Source organism: Muntiacus reevesi, chromosome 6 (genome assembly GCF_963930625.1).
Source record: "Muntiacus reevesi chromosome 6, mMunRee1.1, whole genome shotgun sequence".
Classification (NCBI taxonomy): domain Eukaryota; kingdom Metazoa; phylum Chordata; class Mammalia; order Artiodactyla; family Cervidae; genus Muntiacus; species Muntiacus reevesi.
This window is the reverse complement of record NC_089254.1, coordinates 99,938,689-99,956,420: the sequence shown is the minus strand read 5'-3', so window position 1 is coordinate 99,956,420 and position 17,732 is coordinate 99,938,689. Positions and strand designations below refer to the sequence as shown.

General features: G+C 47.5%; 2 protein-coding genes across 2 annotated transcripts in view; one reads left to right on the top strand and one right to left on the bottom strand.

Moving 5' to 3' along the window:
- The first annotated feature begins 1,078 nt into the window (after positions 1 to 1,078).
- On the top strand, positions 1,079 to 8,815 carry LOC136170354 (putative DBH-like monooxygenase protein 2). The gene is made up of 13 exons (XM_065938507.1): positions 1,079 to 1,387; positions 2,270 to 2,416; positions 3,829 to 3,990; positions 4,233 to 4,316; positions 5,149 to 5,316; positions 5,510 to 5,612; positions 5,771 to 5,937; positions 6,265 to 6,356; positions 6,607 to 6,703; positions 6,840 to 6,899; positions 7,143 to 7,273; positions 8,169 to 8,283; positions 8,573 to 8,815. Exons 1-13 carry the CDS (start codon positions 1,079 to 1,081, stop codon positions 8,813 to 8,815), a joined length of 1,878 nt encoding a protein of 625 aa, XP_065794579.1.
- Positions 8,816 to 9,111: 296 nt separating this feature from the next.
- LOC136170352 (probable maltase-glucoamylase 2) overlaps positions 9,112 to 17,732 on the bottom strand; it is a 100,317-nt gene continuing 91,696 nt past the window's right edge. The window contains exon 49 of the mRNA XM_065938505.1: positions 9,112 to 9,122. Coding sequence (XP_065794577.1) covers positions 9,112 to 9,122 — 11 coding nt within the window. The remainder of the gene's footprint in view (positions 9,123 to 17,732) is intronic.

Here is a 17,732-nt window from a genome sequence, read left to right as displayed (position 1 = left end):
CAGATCAGGCTCAGACACTGCTCAAGTCACTCCTTGATGATTCCATTTCCTCATCCAAAAATTAAATGGACTGGGATTCTTGGAAAATCAAGTGGATCTGAAGTTCCTTTTCACCCCGGTGTTCCGATGCTATAATATCCCTTCTGTGCTTCTATCGTTTGCATCACACTGAACAGCTTGCCAGCGGGGAAGCTGGCCAAGCCTCTGGTGGAAGGTCCCTAAATGTGATTTCTCTGAAAGGCAATTCATGGGAAGAAGGGGAAAGTGCAAAGCACCCCAAAGGCAAATTCATGTTTATTCCCCATTTTCTCCCTCTCCTCCTCCTCCTTGCTCCTCCCCAGCGATGTGCAGAAACTCGAAGCTGCCCCAGACTTGCCCATCTAGAAAGCTGATTATGTCTCCCTCACCTCTACATGTCCTTCCAGGGATTAGTAGTCAAGACTCCTCCAGGAGATGGAAATCAAAGCCTTCCCCTCGCCCCCTCCCAGCACCTCTTCTTCCTGCGCTGTAGGGAGGCTGGAAGGCAGGGCTACGTGGAGTCCCACCCCCACTCCCGGTCTGTGCATCACTTCTGGGTAGAGACAAAATAGAAACCACTCGTGAAAACTGGGGTGGGGAACACGTGCCAGAGGGCAGAGGGAGGGCTCAGTAAGAACATCCAGGGATACAGGGATGGGGGGGGCGGGGCAGGAAGGGAAAGAATGGAGGGAGGCGGAGAGAAATAGAGGGAGAAAAGCACTGCAAAAAATAAAAAAAGGAGGGAGAGAAAGTGAGGAAGGGAGAAACAAAACCTCCTTGATTCTACGGAGTCCCCATGGGCAGGACACTAGCCTCAGGTTGGCAGGGGAGAGTCAGAGTGATTCATTCCTGAGCATTTCATGCCAGGTGCCTACTCCAGGGCAAGAGCACCTTCTCTCTGAGCACCTCACACCTCCTGAGTTATGTAAGTGGCTCCACTCTGAGCCCAGAGATAATCAGATCAGAGGAGCCCCAGTCTGCCCCACCCCCGTGGCACAGCGCCTGGCGCAGATACAGGAGCATATAAGTCCGTACTTCTCGAGTGTCCAGCTAAGGAGAGATGCTCCAGACCCCGGGAGCCATGGCCTGTGCCCTTATCTTCTGGCTTCTCCTGTTTACAGCCCTTGCAACCCCCTCCCAAGGCAAACGCCTTGGTCCCACGCCACATCTGCGTTATTCCAGGTTCCTAGACCCTTCTAACGCTGTTTTCCTGCGCTGGGACTTTGATTTTGAGGCTGAGGTCATCACTTTTGAGCTCCAGGTCCGGACAGCTGGCTGGGTGGGCTTGGGTGTCACAAATCGCTACAGCAGAGCGGGAAGTGACCTGGTTGTTGGAGGCGTCTTGCCTGACGGCAATGTCTATTTCTCGGTGAGTCTGAGGGTGGCTCCCTCCCAAGCATGTTGGGTCTCTTGCTGGGTGGAGGATGACTCTGAATCCAGGAAGGATCCATATTTTCCAAACATATTCAGGCACAGACCCAGAACACCAGCTGATGGCTGACCTCTCCCTACAGAATGGTCCATTGTAGAGGCTGAATCTAGGTCTTCCAGACTGAATGTCCATAAAGTGCCAAGGGAATGGAAGCATCGGACTGAAATAGAGAGCGTCCTGGGCCACAATCTCAGTGCAGGCCACTGGGGGAGAATCCAAGCTGTTTAGGATACAGTCATCATCTTCTGTTACCTTTAGGCTCAGTGAGAGAGACCACACATAAAATAGTCTAGTAATGACATCAGTACCCACAATAATAATAGCTTAAAATTTTTATGCACTTTTGGTTAACCAGGGGTTGGTCCAAATCTTCGCACATTAAACCTCCCAGCATCACCAGGAAGTAGATGATGATTATCCCACTTTACGGATGAAGAAGCAGCTCACCTGTCTCCCAGTCTCATTCTGAACTGCATTTATGTGGTGAAGGGTCAATGTTAAGAGCCCCCTGAAAAGATAAAGAGCATAGAGCTTTCAGAGAATAAGTGGGTTTTTAAGACTTGGGGATATAGGAATATTAGGATTCATGGAGATGAGATTTGAAATGGGAGAAATAAAGCAGGATCAGATACCAGCCATCCCTCTTCCCCATGAACCCCTCCCTTGACGCCAAGCTCTGCCCCAGGAGCGAACTATATTGTATAGACCCGGGTTCCACTAAGTTGGTACCTTAGCGGAGCTAAAGAGACCCAGACTACTCCAAAGCCGTGAGCACTTAGGGCTCCCGATTCTCACCCCGTGACCTTCCCTGGGCCCCAGGACCAGCACCTGGTGGACGAAGACACCCTGGAGGAGGATGGGAGCCAGGACGCAGAGCTGCAGGGGCTGACGGAAGATGCCGTCTACACCACCATGCGCTTCTCCAGGCCCTTCCGCTCCTGCGACCCTCATGACCAAGACATCACGGTAAAAGAGAGAGGGGAGAGGAGCATTTGGTCGCAAGCAGCCTTTCCCCCTGGGCGGGGACGTCACCCCAACCTGGGGCGGCCGTGTCCGTCGGGCAGCCAGTCTCGGTTCCCAGGGCCGCCATCTCTCTCAACCTTCCCCAGCACGCCTCCAGCCCCTCATCCTGCCGCCTGTGACTCCACCAGCCCTCTACAGGTGGCCTCCCCCTGACAGACCATGCCTCCTTCCCTGGAGTCCCCTCTTTAAGAACCTTGCCTGATCTCCTTGAACTGCAGGGTGTCGTGAACCACCCGTGGACATGGGCTCAGAGAGGGGCTGGGAGAGGGGGTGTGGCTCGCTCAGCATCTCCAGCAGGTCAGCCTCCAGGCAGAACCAGACCCCAACTAGTTCTGATCCCCAATCTCAAGCCCTCTTCATTCTGAAACCACACCGTGGCGTTCTGGGGGGGCTCGAGGAACTCCGGTTCTTTATGTCTCAGCACAGAACAAAATTCAGCAAAAGGCAAAGTGATAGATGAGAAGGGATTTACCAGAAGAGGATACTTGTGGGGCCCCTGAGAACCTAGTGCATTAAAGGTTTATAACAAAGGAAAAGTGGGAAGGCGGGGGGAAGACCACCTTCTGCCTCATTCTTGAGTAGGCATCACCTTCCATCCTCAGTTCCTCCTCCGCATCAGGTAGGGAAGTTTGCTTGTCCCTACATGGTCAAACCAGGACTGTCATGGTGCTATGGAAAAAATTGTTTCAGATCTCAGTATGAGGGTCTTTCACTTTCACATGTCACCTTTCCACAAACTTGTTTTTTATGTGTGTAGAGAGTATGTCCTAGGTGGTCGTTAACTAACTGAGCTCACTGGCAGGATGTGTGTTTTACACCACCACTGTTTCATTGTTTGGGGTCATGTCTCCTGCTTCTGCTGCATGGCTTTGTTGCTAAGTAAGCCTGCTTGGTTTTGTGGCTAAGTAAACCTGCTTTGGCCAGAGTTCCCTGGTGGCCTATAGGGGCTTCCCTGGTGGTTCAGATGGTAAAGAATCTGCCTGCAATGCAAGAGGCCCAGGTTCCATCCTTGGGTCTGGAAGATCCCCTGGAGAGAGGACTGGCAACCCACTCCAGTGTTCTTGCCTGGAGAATCCCATGGATAGAGAAGCCTGGTCCATAGGCTTGCAAAGAGCTGGAAGTGGATGAAGTGACTTAGCACTCGCAAACCTGTTTTCTTGAGTACTCTTTAACTCACAGGGGTCTCTCATACTCTTAGTCCCTATTTAACTATTTAATCGCCCACTTTGTCCCTTCACTCTGTCTGTCCCTATCCATTGCTCTGTGAGCCAGTGACTTGTGTCAGTGGTTGGGTGTGCGTGTGTGCAAAGTCCTACTTGTGCGTGGCAGCACCTGGATGCCCTTGACACCCACAGAGCGACACTGTGAGGGTGCTGGCCGCCTACGGCCTGGATGACACCCCGAAGATGGATCGGGAGCGTACATTTGTGAAGCCCATCTTCCTGCTCCAAATCATCCACCCTGATGATCTCGATGCCCCCGAGGACACCATCATCCATGACTTGGAGATCACTGATGTAAGACCCCTCCTTCCTGCCCAGTCACCTCCAGCCCCCTCCCACCTTCCACTCAATCCAGACTTTCCTCTTGCACTCAATATTCAGTGCATTCGTGGAACCCAGGTTCCTCTGACTCCCCTTGGTCCCCCGAGGGTGGTGAAACTGGCCCTCACGTGGCCGCCCTTCTCTGACCTGTCCCTTCACCTGCTTCTCCGGGACCCTCCCTCCCACCCACTCAGCCTCCGTGTGTCCCCCTCTAGTTCCTCATTCCAGAGGATGACACCACGTACGCCTGCACCTTCCTCCCTCTCCCCATCGTTACCAAGAAGCACCACATCTACAAGGTACTGTGAACTAGATGGCGGGACATTGTCAAGGTGGGCAGTGGGCTGTCAAGACAGGCAGTGGGCACAGTTGACTCTTGAAGAGGTGTAGGATGGAGGTGTCCAGGAGGACCTGGAAGCCAGGCCAGGTCTGGTGGAGGTGGCAGTTCCAGGATTTCCTGAGCCCAGAACTACAGCTCCCAGCACTGTTTTACTCACGCCCCACGGTGCAGCAGTGATTTTGATGATGGTCATTAGTTACTAAGTGCCTGCAAAGAGCAAAGGATGAGCCCTACCCTGAGCCCAGAAATGTGTTCTTTTAGCCCTGGAGGAAGTGCAGGCTGGTGGGGGAGGTGGGGGCACGTGGCCAAAGGCTGTCAGGTTGGCAAAGTCTGGCCAGAGGAGACTCAGGTAGGTCACCTGATTTCACATTTGAGTGATTACAATTTTGATCGAATAAATGAAAGTGTGACCTTACCATGAATGGCCAAAGTGTGCGAGCCATGGTTTTCTTTAGAGAGTGACTCCAACAAGGTGTGGTCACATGCTCAGATATAGGGAACTGATGAGGTCACTAAGGGAAAGTCGGAAGTCTTGGGATATTCCTGGCTAGAGCTGTGCTGTGTTCTCAGGAAGGGGTTTTTTAAAGACTGAGGGCTGAGAGAGGAGGCAGGTGGAGTGCTGGGGACATTTGGGGAAGGAGGAAACAGAGGAAATGGAAGAGGGGAGTGGAGACCTGGGCATAGTTTTCCTGATATTTGGGGAAAAGAAAGTGAGGTGGGGGTGGGGGCTCGAGGGATAAGGACTTGACCCAGAAGATCTTGACCGTGCTGTGTCCTGCACCCCCTGCCAGTTCGAGCCCAAGTTGGTCCAGCACAACGAGACAATTGTGCACCACATCCTGGTGTATGCCTGCGGCAATGCCAGCACTCTGCCCACGGGCATCAGCGACTGCTACGGGGCCGACCCCGCCTTCTCCCTCTGCTCACAGGTCATCGTGGGCTGGGCTGTCGGGGGCACAGTGAGTCCATGTGATGAGGGAAATCGGTGGCCAAGGGGACACGTGTGCTCAGGCAATGGGGATGGTGAATGGGTGGAAGAGGGAGACAAGGGAGGTCTGGGATGGAGGCGAGAAGACATGGGTGAGCCCTGAGGGGGTCCCCTGCATCTACTTCCCAGCCATTCTTGCTGCCAAACCTCCCTCCTTCCACCAGAGTTACCAGTTTCCAGACGACGTGGGCATCTCTATTGGGACACCCTTGGACCCCCAGTGGATCCGCCTGGAGATTCATTACAGCAATTTTCACAATCTGCCTGGTAAGTGTCTAGAGCGTTTATGGAGGCGCCCGTGGATGGGGCTGGCTGAGTCCTCTAGGCACTCCTGCTCGCAGCCCCACCGTTGCCTTCCCAGGCCTCTTTCTCCGCAGCCTGTGACCCGTTCCCCTGCCTCCTCTGATCGGTCCTGCCTGCCCCAGGTCTGTATGACTCCACGGGGATCCGAGTATACTACACCGCGCACCTGCGCAAGTATGACATGGGCGTCCTGCAGCTGGGCGTCTTCACTTTCCCCATCCACTTCATCCCCCCCGGCGCCGAGTCCTTCATGTCCTACGGACTGTGTAAGACGGAGAAGTTTGAAGAGGTGAAACTGGAAGGTGTTCCCCCGACGCCCCACTTCCCCTGAGATTCCCCGTTCCCAGTCATAGATCCGGTGTGATCCACCGGTGCGCAGCCCGAGTCCCCAAGGCGGAGAAGGACCACCGCCTGGTGCTTTGGGAAATTGACCTGACCTGGCTGGTGCAGGGGAGGCGGGAGTCAGGGCTCTGGGGCGGGAAGAGGGGCCCGGAGGCCCAGCAGGGACCACAGGGGTGTGTTCCAGTCTTCAGAGGAAGGTGTCAGATGGTAAAGGAGGGAACCAGGAGCAGAGCAGAGTTCCTAATGAGAACCAGGTGGTCTCCTCCTGCCTCAGATGAACGGGGCTCCGGTGCCCGACATCCAAGTCTTTGGCTATCTGCTGCACACCCACCTGGCCGGCCGCGCTCTGCAGGCGGTGCAGTACAGGTAAGGAAGACCCAGATTGGAAGCACTCCCTTCTGTATTTGGAAATAAGTTTTGGGAACAGTTGTTTATTCTGCAACGCGAGGTTATGCTCGGTTGGAGCAGGAGAAGCTAGAACTGTTCCTGGAGTAGAGATGATGGAGGGTGGAGAGTTTTGTTTTACAACGAGCCCGCTGCTGCTGCTTTGTTCATAGACCGCCCCCTCCCCACATCAGCCTCTCCTTACTCCTCTCCCCACGTTGTCTACCTCCAGAAACGGAACTCAGCTCCACATAATCTGTAAAGATGATGCCTATGACTTCAATCTGCAGGAGACTCGAGATTTGCCTTATCGAGCGGTGATCAAGCCGGTGCGAGCCGGGCTGGGGGAGGCATGGCTGGCATCTGGGGAAGGCAGGATCAGCACTTGTTATTGTTAGCCAAGAGGTCTAAGGCTGGACCGGTCCCTCTGCCTCTTACTTTCAGCCTTTGTTTCTCTCTGCACAGGGGGATGAATTGCTGATACAGTGTCGCTACCAGACGCTGGACCGAGACTCCTTGACGTTTGTAAGTACACATCTCCCCACCATGGTTAATGACAATAGCCTTAGAAGAGCCTTACCCCTGGTCTTGGCTATTCCATCACTCAGAAGATTTCAGCTGAAGCCCCTTTGTTTCTCCAATGGTATTTCCCATTCACATGGGGCTTCACGCTCTCACATCCCCATGACTATAAGATGGGTACCAGGGTTCCCATCTTCTCAGTCAATGACTCACTAAGATTGTCGCTAGCTCTCTCTTCTTCTCCAGGGGGGTCCAAGCACCATTAATGAGATGTGCCTCACCTTTTTCTTCTACTATCCCCGAAACAACATCTCCAGCTGCCAGGGGTACCCTGACATCATCTACGTGGCCCACGAGCTGGGGCAGGAGGTATCAGAGTGAGTCATCCTGGAAGATAAGACCAAGACTGACCTCTAGAAGTTAGGTCACTTGTGTGCAAAGTATTTGTCTGCCTTTTTCTCATGCACTTACCTGATTCGAACACTGTTTGCTTTCAAGGAGTGACCTTTAATTGGGGCTTTCTGAGTGGTGCAGTGGTAAAGATTCTGCCTGCCAATGCAGGAAACACAAGAGATGCAGCTTCAATTCCTGGATTGGGAAGATCCACTGGAGTAGGAAATGGCAACCCATTCTAGTATTCTTGCCTGGACAATCCCATGGACAGAGGAGCCTAGCAGGCTATGGTTCACAGGGTCAAAAACAGTCAGACACAACTGAAGAACTTTCACTTTTCACACTTTAATAATTTTAACAGATAATCATTGACTAATGTAATACCTTCACCATGATACTTATCAAAACCTATCAAGTTCATGTGGTTGCAAAGAGTCGGAAGTGACTGAGCACGCATGCAGTGACCTTTTAATTAATTGGGACTAAGTTCCTCCCTGAGGCTCTGATGAAAATGCTGAAGCTCCTTTCCAAGAAAAATGCACATCTTTGCAAACACATCCCATATCACAGACAATTTCAGGACATGTATAGGTTCCCAGAAGTCATCCCATCAACCTTAGACTTCATGGTCCCCAGATCAAGAAACACTTCTTTATAAAGAGTCAGCACTTCCTCTTTTTCACTTTTATAAAATTCTCATCTCTAATTCTGATGATTTCTCCTGCCATGCTCACGGTTGTCTCACTGAATTGTAAGACATTCCTTTTGGTTTACAGCGACATGGAACTGATGCTAACAAAAATGAGGCTACTTTTTACACATTTTGCCAAAGCTTTAAGTTACCCCTGAACTAGTGTCTGCTCTTTCTGCCCACTGCAGCTCCATGGAGGGCATGATGGCCCTGAGTAATGTGGAGTGGACCCCGGAGAGCATTAACAAGGCTGAGAAGGCCTGCAAGGAGGCCCAGCAGACAGTGATAATAAAGACTATTGATGTAAGTGTCCTGGAAGACACTGCGCTCTCAGGGTTAGGGCTGAAGGAGTGAGGGATGGTTTGGACGAGGCCAGAAAAGAGGAGAAAGGGGGTGTGAGTGACAGTGGCAGGAACACTGGATCAGAGAAGAGGAAGCTGAGCGAGCAGAGGAGGGCTGATGCTGCTCTGGGTGTGGGTGGGCATCTCCTGGTTAGCCTGTGAGGCTGCAGGGACTGGGGATGACCAAGGAAGGTCTTAGAAGATGAAAGGAGGTGGGGGTGCTCCCACCCGTTTTCCTCCTTCTCCTGCAGGAGCTAGTGGAGAACACAACAGGCTGGATTCGGGACATCAACCCTCCTCCCCGGGGTCCTTGTTTGGAGTCCTCTGGAGGCAAAGTGGAGCCCCAGGACAAAACCCCTGCAGGCTTCAGGGCAGCCCCCGTGGTCCTCTCGGGGTCCAGCAGTGCCCCCCTGAGGTGCCTCCCCCTGGCCGCCCTCTTGTTTGGGCAGGGGGCCCTGTCTTGGCTCCTTGCCACCGTGCAGGCTGGAATCTGATACCGTCTCCTCAGTCACATACTCAGGCCCCTTCCCTGCTCAGACCTCCCCTTATGGTCACACAAACTCCCCTCTTGGCCTCCAAAGCCCCCCATCTGTGCCCCTTCCCATGACCTCAGTCCTGACTGCAGGCCTGGGCGTGGCACAGAGCCCACAGAACCTGGTCCAGGACAAGCTCAACCATCCATCCTTTACAGCATCCAAGAAGCATTGGTAGGACCACACATCCTCCAACAAAATCTGGATTCAAGGCTGGGAGGGATGGGGTCTCTGAGCAGTCTGGTACCCAGGCTCGCTCAAGGAGATGCTGTGTGGGGAGAAGGGTGCATGAATGCAGAGAGGGAGCCTTGTAAACCCTCCTCAGCTCATGCTGGCCCTGGAGGGGCTCCTGTTTCTCTTTTCTGCTGACATCTTTGCCCAACCCTCCCCGTAGAGGCAGCCACATGTGTGCTTGTGGTGGAGGGAAGGGCTCTGTTTATAAGGGACAAAGTTCAAGGCACCAAATTAAACAGAATTCAACTCGCTTCCCAGTGCCATCTCTTTCCTTTGAGTCTGTGGTCCAGGTGAGACAACTGCCACTAAGGTGGTCTCTTAAAGGCTCAGGCTGAGGCATCCAGAGGGCATTTGAGGATCTGGTTGACCCAAATGCACCTTCTAATTCATCGCCTGCTTGCCTCAACTGTGCCTTGACTGCCAGCTGGTCTTTATCTTCTCAGTATGTATCACATTCTCAACACTCAGATCACCAGGTGGCAAGAGCCTGCCTGGCCAGGGAGACTGACCTGGGCTCTGAAAACAGGTCGAGGACAAGCCAGTCTGTGAATTGCCCTGCCCATGGTTCTCCTGTCTTCTAGAAGGGACCCCTGCCCTGAATATTCCAGGGTGTTTAGAGTATCTTAATTCCCTGAAGATTAGAAATCTGGCCTCTAAATTTCTTGCCACTGCTTGAGTTCATGTGTGTGTATGTCAAGTCACTTCAGTCGTGACAAATTCTGTGCAACCCTATGGACCATAGCCAGCCACAATCCTCTGTCCTTGGGGTTCTCCAGGCAAGAATACTGGAGTGGGTTGCCAAGCAAAGCAGAAAACATGGCTTACCCGAAGCCAGAGGGATTGCCAAAGTTCACCACTGGGCTTCGCTGTGGTCACCATTCAAGGGAAATGGAGACTTTTCTTTAAGTAATAATCTTAAAACATGGTTAAGGCATTTTGGCAGTAGTTTAAGGTTCACAAATTACTTTCTACAGCATGAAGAAACACACAAATCAAAACTAATCTAGACTGAAACTTAAAACAGACCTTTTGGGCATCTCCCTGGTGGCCCAGTGGCCAAGACTTTGCACTCTCAGCGCAAGGGGTCTGGGTTCAATCCCTTCTCAGGAAACCAGATTCCATCCCACAAGATGCAACTGAAGATCTCTAGTACCACAACTAAAACCTGAAGCAAACAAATATTAAAAACAAAACAGACCTTTTCCCTGTGGTTTGCCCAGTTCACAAAAAAGTCTGACCTTTCTATTCAAAGCTGTGTTACTCCAAGTGCCCCCACCTCCCACCCCCACAAGCAAATTCTTCCACCCTTGATCTTTCGAGTAAAAACAAAAACAAAATAGAAGAACCTCCTGGATGGATTTCTGACGTCAAACCTCAGCCTTATTCTCAGGTCTGTCCTGATAAGTTCATGTCAGCTGAGCAACCTCCCCAGAGTTCTGTAGTCAGAATTTTCCAGCGCTCCATTTGTCCAGCCCAGAGACCAGCGCACGTCCCACGCATTATTGCTCTCCTCTGTACCCACTTCAGATTCCCATCTTTCATTTTACTTTCCTCTACATCTCCTGATCTCAGCATTTAGTCATCAAGTACATATTCACTGAGCACCACCTGTGAGCTTGACTTTAGGTCAGAATAGGAGCTACTGAAATGAACAGGAAATGGACCAGCAAAACCTTCCCCACCTCTCCGACCCACCCTTGCGGAGCTGTGACGAAGCTTCTAGGAGCCCTTGGCTGGTCATTTTCTCCTTGGGTTCAGGGCCTGCTCCTCTGAGCTTTTCCTAGTGCACAGACCATTTCTCCCCACTGACTGCCTCCAGAGAGAAACCATTATTTATATCAACTTATGGATAATGAAATGCTTCTATATTTAAAAGGGATGCATTTATCTTATGCATTTGTATTAGACTGGGGTCTTTGTGGCTCAGCTGGTAAAGAAGCCACCTGCAATGCGGGAGACCTGGGTTCAATCCCTGGGTTCAGAAGATCCCCTGGAGAAGGGAAAGGCAACCCACTATTCTGGCCTGGAGAATTCCATGGACTGTATAGTCCATGAGGTCGCAAAGAGTCGGACACGACTGGGTGACTGAACAACATTAGACAATACTGCTGGGAAAATGAATTATAGTAATTACATAATTGTTATATGAATTATATGAAAAAAATTAAAAATTTTTTCCAATTTATGTTTTTTGTGACTATAGTTTCTGGAAAGCCTAATGATATACTCCAAAAAGATGGGCTCAGAGTTGAGGTAGAAAAGGATGACCTCCACTTCCTCCTAGAATATCTTGGCATTTGGGTGTCTGTCACACCTCACCCCTCAGTTGGTTTCTAAGTTCAGGTGAACTTAGAGTGATTCTGAGACTGTAACTTTTTTTCCATCTTACTTTCTGTACTCAAAACTCCATCTTAAATGTGGAGGGTAAATAAATTATGTATTCCCTCATTGTTTTTTTTGTTTTTTGTGAAGACAAGAGGTGCATGCATGCTAAGTTGCTTCAGTCAGGTCCTATGGACTGTATGACCCTATAGACTGTAGCCCACCAGGCTCCTCTGTCCATGGGATTCTCCAGGCAAGTATACTGGAGTGGGTTGCCATGCCCTCCTCCCCAGGGGGACTCTCCTGACCCAGGGATCAAACCCGCATCTCTTGTGTCTCCTGCACTGGCAGGCGGGTTTCTTTATTCACACCACTGGAGCTACCTGGGAAGCCCTAGAAGACACGTGGACCCATAATGTTTACAAGGATTCTGGTCTCTCCCGTGGAGTAAGAATATTTTGATACAATTTCAAATTTATGGTCGCAAGAATTCCCATAAGCCCTTTAAACGAGCCTTATCCATTTACATTTTGCCCTGTTCCTCTCTCCTTCTCTCTCCTCTCTTACCATCTCTTCTCTTTTCCTCCTCTCCTCGACCCCCCACCCCACCCACTTCTTCCTCCTTCCCCTGGCTCTCTGTCTTGCTCTCCTTCATGAAGTTGATAACTTAGTTTGTTACTCCTGTCTGCTAGAGTTCTCAGCACGTCTCAATTCTTGCTGTATTTAGCTGAGACTGACCAAGAAAGCATCTCATCTCCACTGCTCCACAGTCCCAGTGGCTCCCTACCTTGACGGCATGTTAGAGTTACCCGGCTGATGGGGGCTGCATCCAGGCATTAGCAAATCATTACACTCTCCAGGTATTTCCAATATGCACCTGAGCTTGAGGACCACTGAACCAGAAATTCAATTCCCTGGTGGCTCAGACGGTAAAGCGTCTGCTTACAATGCGGGATACCCGGGTTCGATCCCTGGGTCGGGAAGATTCCCTTGAGAAGGCAATGGCAACCCACTCCAGTACTCTCGCCTGGAAAATCCCATGGACGGAGGAGCCTGGTAAGCTACAGTCCTTGGGGTCGCAAAGGGTCAGACACGACTGAGCGACTTCACTTTCACTTTCGGTCAGCTTCCTGAGTGGGCACTCTGGCTTCACATGTTGCAGCTACAGCACAAGGACTGACCAGTCCGAGTGAACACCAGCAACGAGGAGCCCTGGAAGCTCCCTGAATTCCAAGAGCTAGACTTTTAGTTGCTAGATTGTGAGGACGTGTGGGGATCTCAGAGAAGGGGTGTAAGTGGGGGACTCAGGGAAGTGGCTACTTACCAAACATCACTCAAAAAATAAATAGCACTGAAACATGTATATTATCATATGTGAAACAGATCGCCAGTCCAGGTTCGATGCATGAGACACGGTGCTCGGGCCTGATGCACTGGGATGATCCTTAGGAATGGGATGGGGAGGGCGGTGGGAGGGGTGTTCAGGATGGCGAACACATGTACACCCATGGCTGATTCATGTCAATGTATGGCAAAAACCACTACAATATTGTGAAGAATTAGCCTCCAATTAAAATTAATTAATTAATTTTTAAAAAAAATAGCAAAGAAAGAAGAGCCCTTATAATGCCGAGTAGCAAATACACAAAAAAACGTGGAGTTAGAAAATCACCATTTAATTAATTCATAGTAATAATTGAATCAGATAAGAATCATCAATAGATGACAAAAAATAATAGGAGAGGAACCAGATAGCTACATAGCCTCAAATTATCTCCACATAATATAGCTATTCATTATGATGAGAAAAAATTGTAACTTTCCCATGGAGAGAACTGAGAGGCACCACTTCAACCAGGTCAGTCAATTGGCATCACCAACCATGGACAAACATCACTTACCTCCTAACAGGAGTACCAGGAAGGACATAACATCAATTCTATGTTATATCTGTCCAAGAAATATACAACCTCAATATAATCATGAGAAAGTATTAGACAAACCCCTAATGAGGAATATTCTACAAAGATCTGACTTGTAATCATCAAAATCAAAGAAGAAAAAGAGGGGCTGAGGAATAGCTCCATGATAGAGAAGACTGAAAAACAAAATTTCTATTAAGCAAATGCAACACATGCTCCTTGTCATTACTGTTGTTTAGGTTTCTTTTTTCTTTTTCAAAATGTTTTTGGCTGTGCCACAAGATATCCAGGATCTTAGTTTCCCAACCAAGGATTGAACCCATGTCCAGGGCAGTGGACGCCCACTGGACTGCCAGGGAAGTCCGTGTTTAGTGTTCTTTATAAAGAACATTATCGGGACGATTGGTAAAATTTGACTAATGTCTCTGCATTATATTGTGGTATTGTATGAATATCAACTTTCTGACTTGACTGATTATATATATTGTGATTAGGTGAGAATGTGTCCTTGTGTTTTAGGAAATTTATACTAAAGCATTTTGTGATGTTGAGACATTGTATCTATAACTCTCAAATTATACACGTGTGTGTGTGTGTGTGTGTAAGTATGTGTGTGTGCGAAAGAGAGTAAATATGGTACATAATTTATAATTTGTGGATGATATTTGGGAAAACTGGGTGAAGAGGATAGTGAAGGTCTTTAGCTATTTTTGCAACTTTTCTCCAAGCTTATTTCAAAACAAAAATGTTAATTTTTAAAAAAGAAATAGGCATGCGATCTAAACAAAGAGAGTATGAAAATGGAGCAAAAAAAAAATTTTTAAGACACATAGTTACCTAGAAAAAAATTCAATTTAGAAAAATGTCAGCCTTTCCAAGCAAGAGATTTTGACTACTGTGAGAAAAAGTTTAAATAGACATAACAACACTCAAGGGATTATATAATCATAATAATAAAACTTTGTATTGTCTTTTACAGAAGGAAAATGCACTTCCAATGTTGACTTGCAAATGAGGAAACTGAGGCAAGTAAAAGGCAAGGGTGTCCACCTGAAGCAGTTGTCCCTGCACCAATGTGGTGCTCCTAGAACTGGTCCAATGAAGGCGACCGTGTGTTTTATGTGTAATCATAGGTGTCTGCAAGGCTTAAGACTCAGAAGCAGCAAGTTAATGCTTTCTTTCACCCCCTGCCTCTCCCAGTTTTCCGAACCTGCTTCCAGGACCACATCTTGTGCATGGACTGGAGTTTCAATTCTCAAGTTTCTTCAAATGTCTGAAGTAAGGCCAGATTGTATTTTTTTTTTTTTCTGTTTTTGTTGTTGCTTATGTAATCATGATTTTTATTTTATTAAAAATATTTATTTTATATTGGAGTCTAGTTGATTAACAATAGTATGTTAATTTCCATTATACTGCAAAGTGATTCAATTATACATATGCATGTATCTATTCTTTTTAAAGTTCCTTTCCCATTCAGGTTATTAAAGAATATTGAGCAGAGTTCTCTGTACTATACAGTAGTACTTGTTGGTTATCTGCTCTAAATATAGCGCTGTATTTGTTGTTTCTGGCTATTGTTCTTTTTTCAGGAGCACTTACCTTTTCAAAATTCCATATTTGTAATTGCAATCCATTTATACACGCAAAGGGATTGAAGTTCAGTAACTAGAGAACTATGGTTGGTTGAACAAATTCCTCTTCAGTGTTTCAAGTCCCAAGGGCTTTAAAAAAAAAAAGTGAAGCCTTTGGCCAGTGAATCTGCCCCAGTGTGGCAGCCTGGCCACAGGGTCCCATGTGCCGTGGGGCACAGAGCTCTTTGTCCGGGACCAGGTTTTATGAGCCAACAAGAGAAGCGCCTTGGAGCTCCCTCAATAAACATACACGTGAGGGCGCCTGGGAGCAAGTCCGTTAATACAGTTTAGAATGATGAGTTTGGCTTTGTTTTGTTTTCACACTGCATTTGACCAGGACCTGACCTTGAAACTAGGACATTATTGTCCTAGGGAAGTGATTCTCAAACTTTTTGGTCTCAGGATCTCTTTACTTTCAAATTTGGTGAAGACCCCATGCTTTGTTTGGGTGGATTATATCTCTGAACATTTGTTCCGTAGGTAAAATGGAGTCATTCGTAAAATGTTTTGCAAAATATTTATTTCTTCGTTCATTAAAAATAACAATATATCAAATACATGTTGACATAAATAATATATTTTTAATGAAAGACCACTATATTTTCCAAAGCAAAAACAGTTAGTGAGAAAAATGACATAGTTGTATAATCTGTAAATTTGTTTAATGTCTGGTTTAATAGAAGACAGCTGGATTCTTGTATCAGTTTCCGTTTTCATCTATTGTGACACCACAGAGCACAATCTCTGGAAAGTGGCGCTGTATATCAATGAGAGGATGAGTGAAAATGGCAAAAACAATAGAGTATGTATATGGAAAGAGGCTTGACCTTGTAGACCCCAGAAAGAGGTCTGGGGTCTCCCCTGGTTCCCCAAACTACATTTTCAAAATACTGTCCTAGGGTTAAGCCTTCAATAGCACCTAAATGGCAATATTTGGTTATGACCATGAGCCTATTCACAGGGGTGATTTTAGAAAATAATAGATCAGGAATAAATGGTGATTGTGGGTATGAAAGTCCAAGAACATGCTGAAAGTCTTAACATACTGAAGGAGAGTCTAGATAGTAAAACAAGAAGGGAAAAGCTGGTGAGTAGAAGACAAAGCAAACAAAACTATGAACTCTGATCCCAGGGTAGACATTGTCTCCCCTATGTCTTATCTTTACATACTCATCTCTGTCTGGGTGATTTCTGGTCTGTAGAAGAGTTAGCACTTTGTAAGTTAATTCAGTCGTTAGAGGAAACAGCAACAATCTAGTATTATCTCATAAATAAGTACTAATAGCATCAGTACTTGGAGAAGAAAGAGTACTCACAAGGAACAATATTACCATTGCTGGCAGCCCCCACACATACAGGAAAAAAGTAGTCACAGGAGAAGGAGTATTAGTGCAAATGGCATGAGTTTATGAAGGGTAAGTAGTCATTGTAGAAAAAGCATTACTAGTACTATTGTTCCCAGACATTGTAGGGGAAAGATAATTTGTAATCAGAGCATCATTATCAAGGCGAGCAGTTGGAGAAGTGGTTACTGTAGGAGGAGAGGTTACTGTAGCAAAAGTAGTGTTCTTATAAATACTTTTAGAGAAACTAGTCAATAGAAAACTATTGCTAGTAGTAGCAGCAGCAGTATCTGTAGGAAAACAGTGGTAATGCGTGAGTAGTATTAGTGCTAGTAGCAACAGTATTTGTTGAAGAATGAGTAGTGGTAATAAGAACAGTAGTACCAGTACTAGTGTCAGTGGTACTAGTTGGGAAAGAAGTAGCCGTGATAGGAAGAGTAGCAGTAGTGGTATTTGTAGGGAAAGGCACAGTAGAATTAGGAACATTAGCATTAGTAACTCAATAGCACTTGCTGGGAAAGGCATGATTGTGACAGGAAGAATACCATTGGTGCTAGACAACAGTAGTGTTTGTAGGGGAAGATATAGTAGTATTAGAGACAGTAGCTGAAACTTCAGTACTATTTGTTGGGAAAGGCATGGTTGTGACCGGAAGAGGAACATTAGTGCTATCAGTACTAGTATCTATTGGGGAAGAAATAGTGGCATTAGGGACAGTAGTACTAGATGAAACATCAGTAGTACTTGTTGTGTAAGGCATGGCTGTGACAGGAAGAGTAATGTCAGTACTATCAGTAGTAGTGTTTACAGGGGAAGAGAGAGTGGCATTAGGGACAGTAGTACTAGTTGTAACTTCAGTAGCACTTGTTGGGTACGGCATGGTTGTGACTGGAAGAGGAACATTAGTACTATCAGTGGTAGCATTCATAGGGGAAGATATAGTGGCATTAGGGACAGTAGTACTAGCTGAAACTTGAGTAGCACTTGTTGTGTATGGCATGTCCGTGATAAGAAGAGTAATATCAGTACTTTCTGTAGTAGTATTTATAGGGGAAGATGTAGTGGCATTAGGGAAAGTAGTACTAGTTGAAACATGAGTAGCACTTGTTGTGTATGGCATGTCCGTGATAGGAAGAGTAATATCAGTGCTATCAGTAGTAGTATTTGTAGAGGAAGATATAGTGGTATTAGGGACAGAAGTACTAGCTGAAAATTCAGTAGCACTTGTTGGGTAAGGCATGGTTGTGACAGAAAGAGTAATAATAGTGCTATCAGAAGTAGTATTAACAGGGAAATATATAGTGGTATTAGGGACAGAAGTACTAGTTGAAACTTGAGTAGCACTTGTTGTGTATGGCATGTCCGTAATAGGAAGAGTAATATCAGTGCTATCAGTAGTAGTATTAATAGGGAAATATATAGTGGT

Excerpts from the sequence above, each read along its gene's own strand:
- LOC136170354 (XM_065938507.1), top strand. The coding sequence starts at position 1,079 with ATGCTCCAGACCCCGGGAGCCATGGCCTGTGCCCTTATCTTCTGGCTT. Across the intron at positions 5,317-5,509 it reads GCTGGGCTGTCGGGGGCACA|AGTTACCAGTTTCCAGACGA; the intron begins GTGAGTCCATGT and ends TCCTTCCACCAG. Across the intron at positions 6,357-6,606 it reads CTGCAGGCGGTGCAGTACAG|AAACGGAACTCAGCTCCACA; the intron begins GTAAGGAAGACC and ends GTCTACCTCCAG.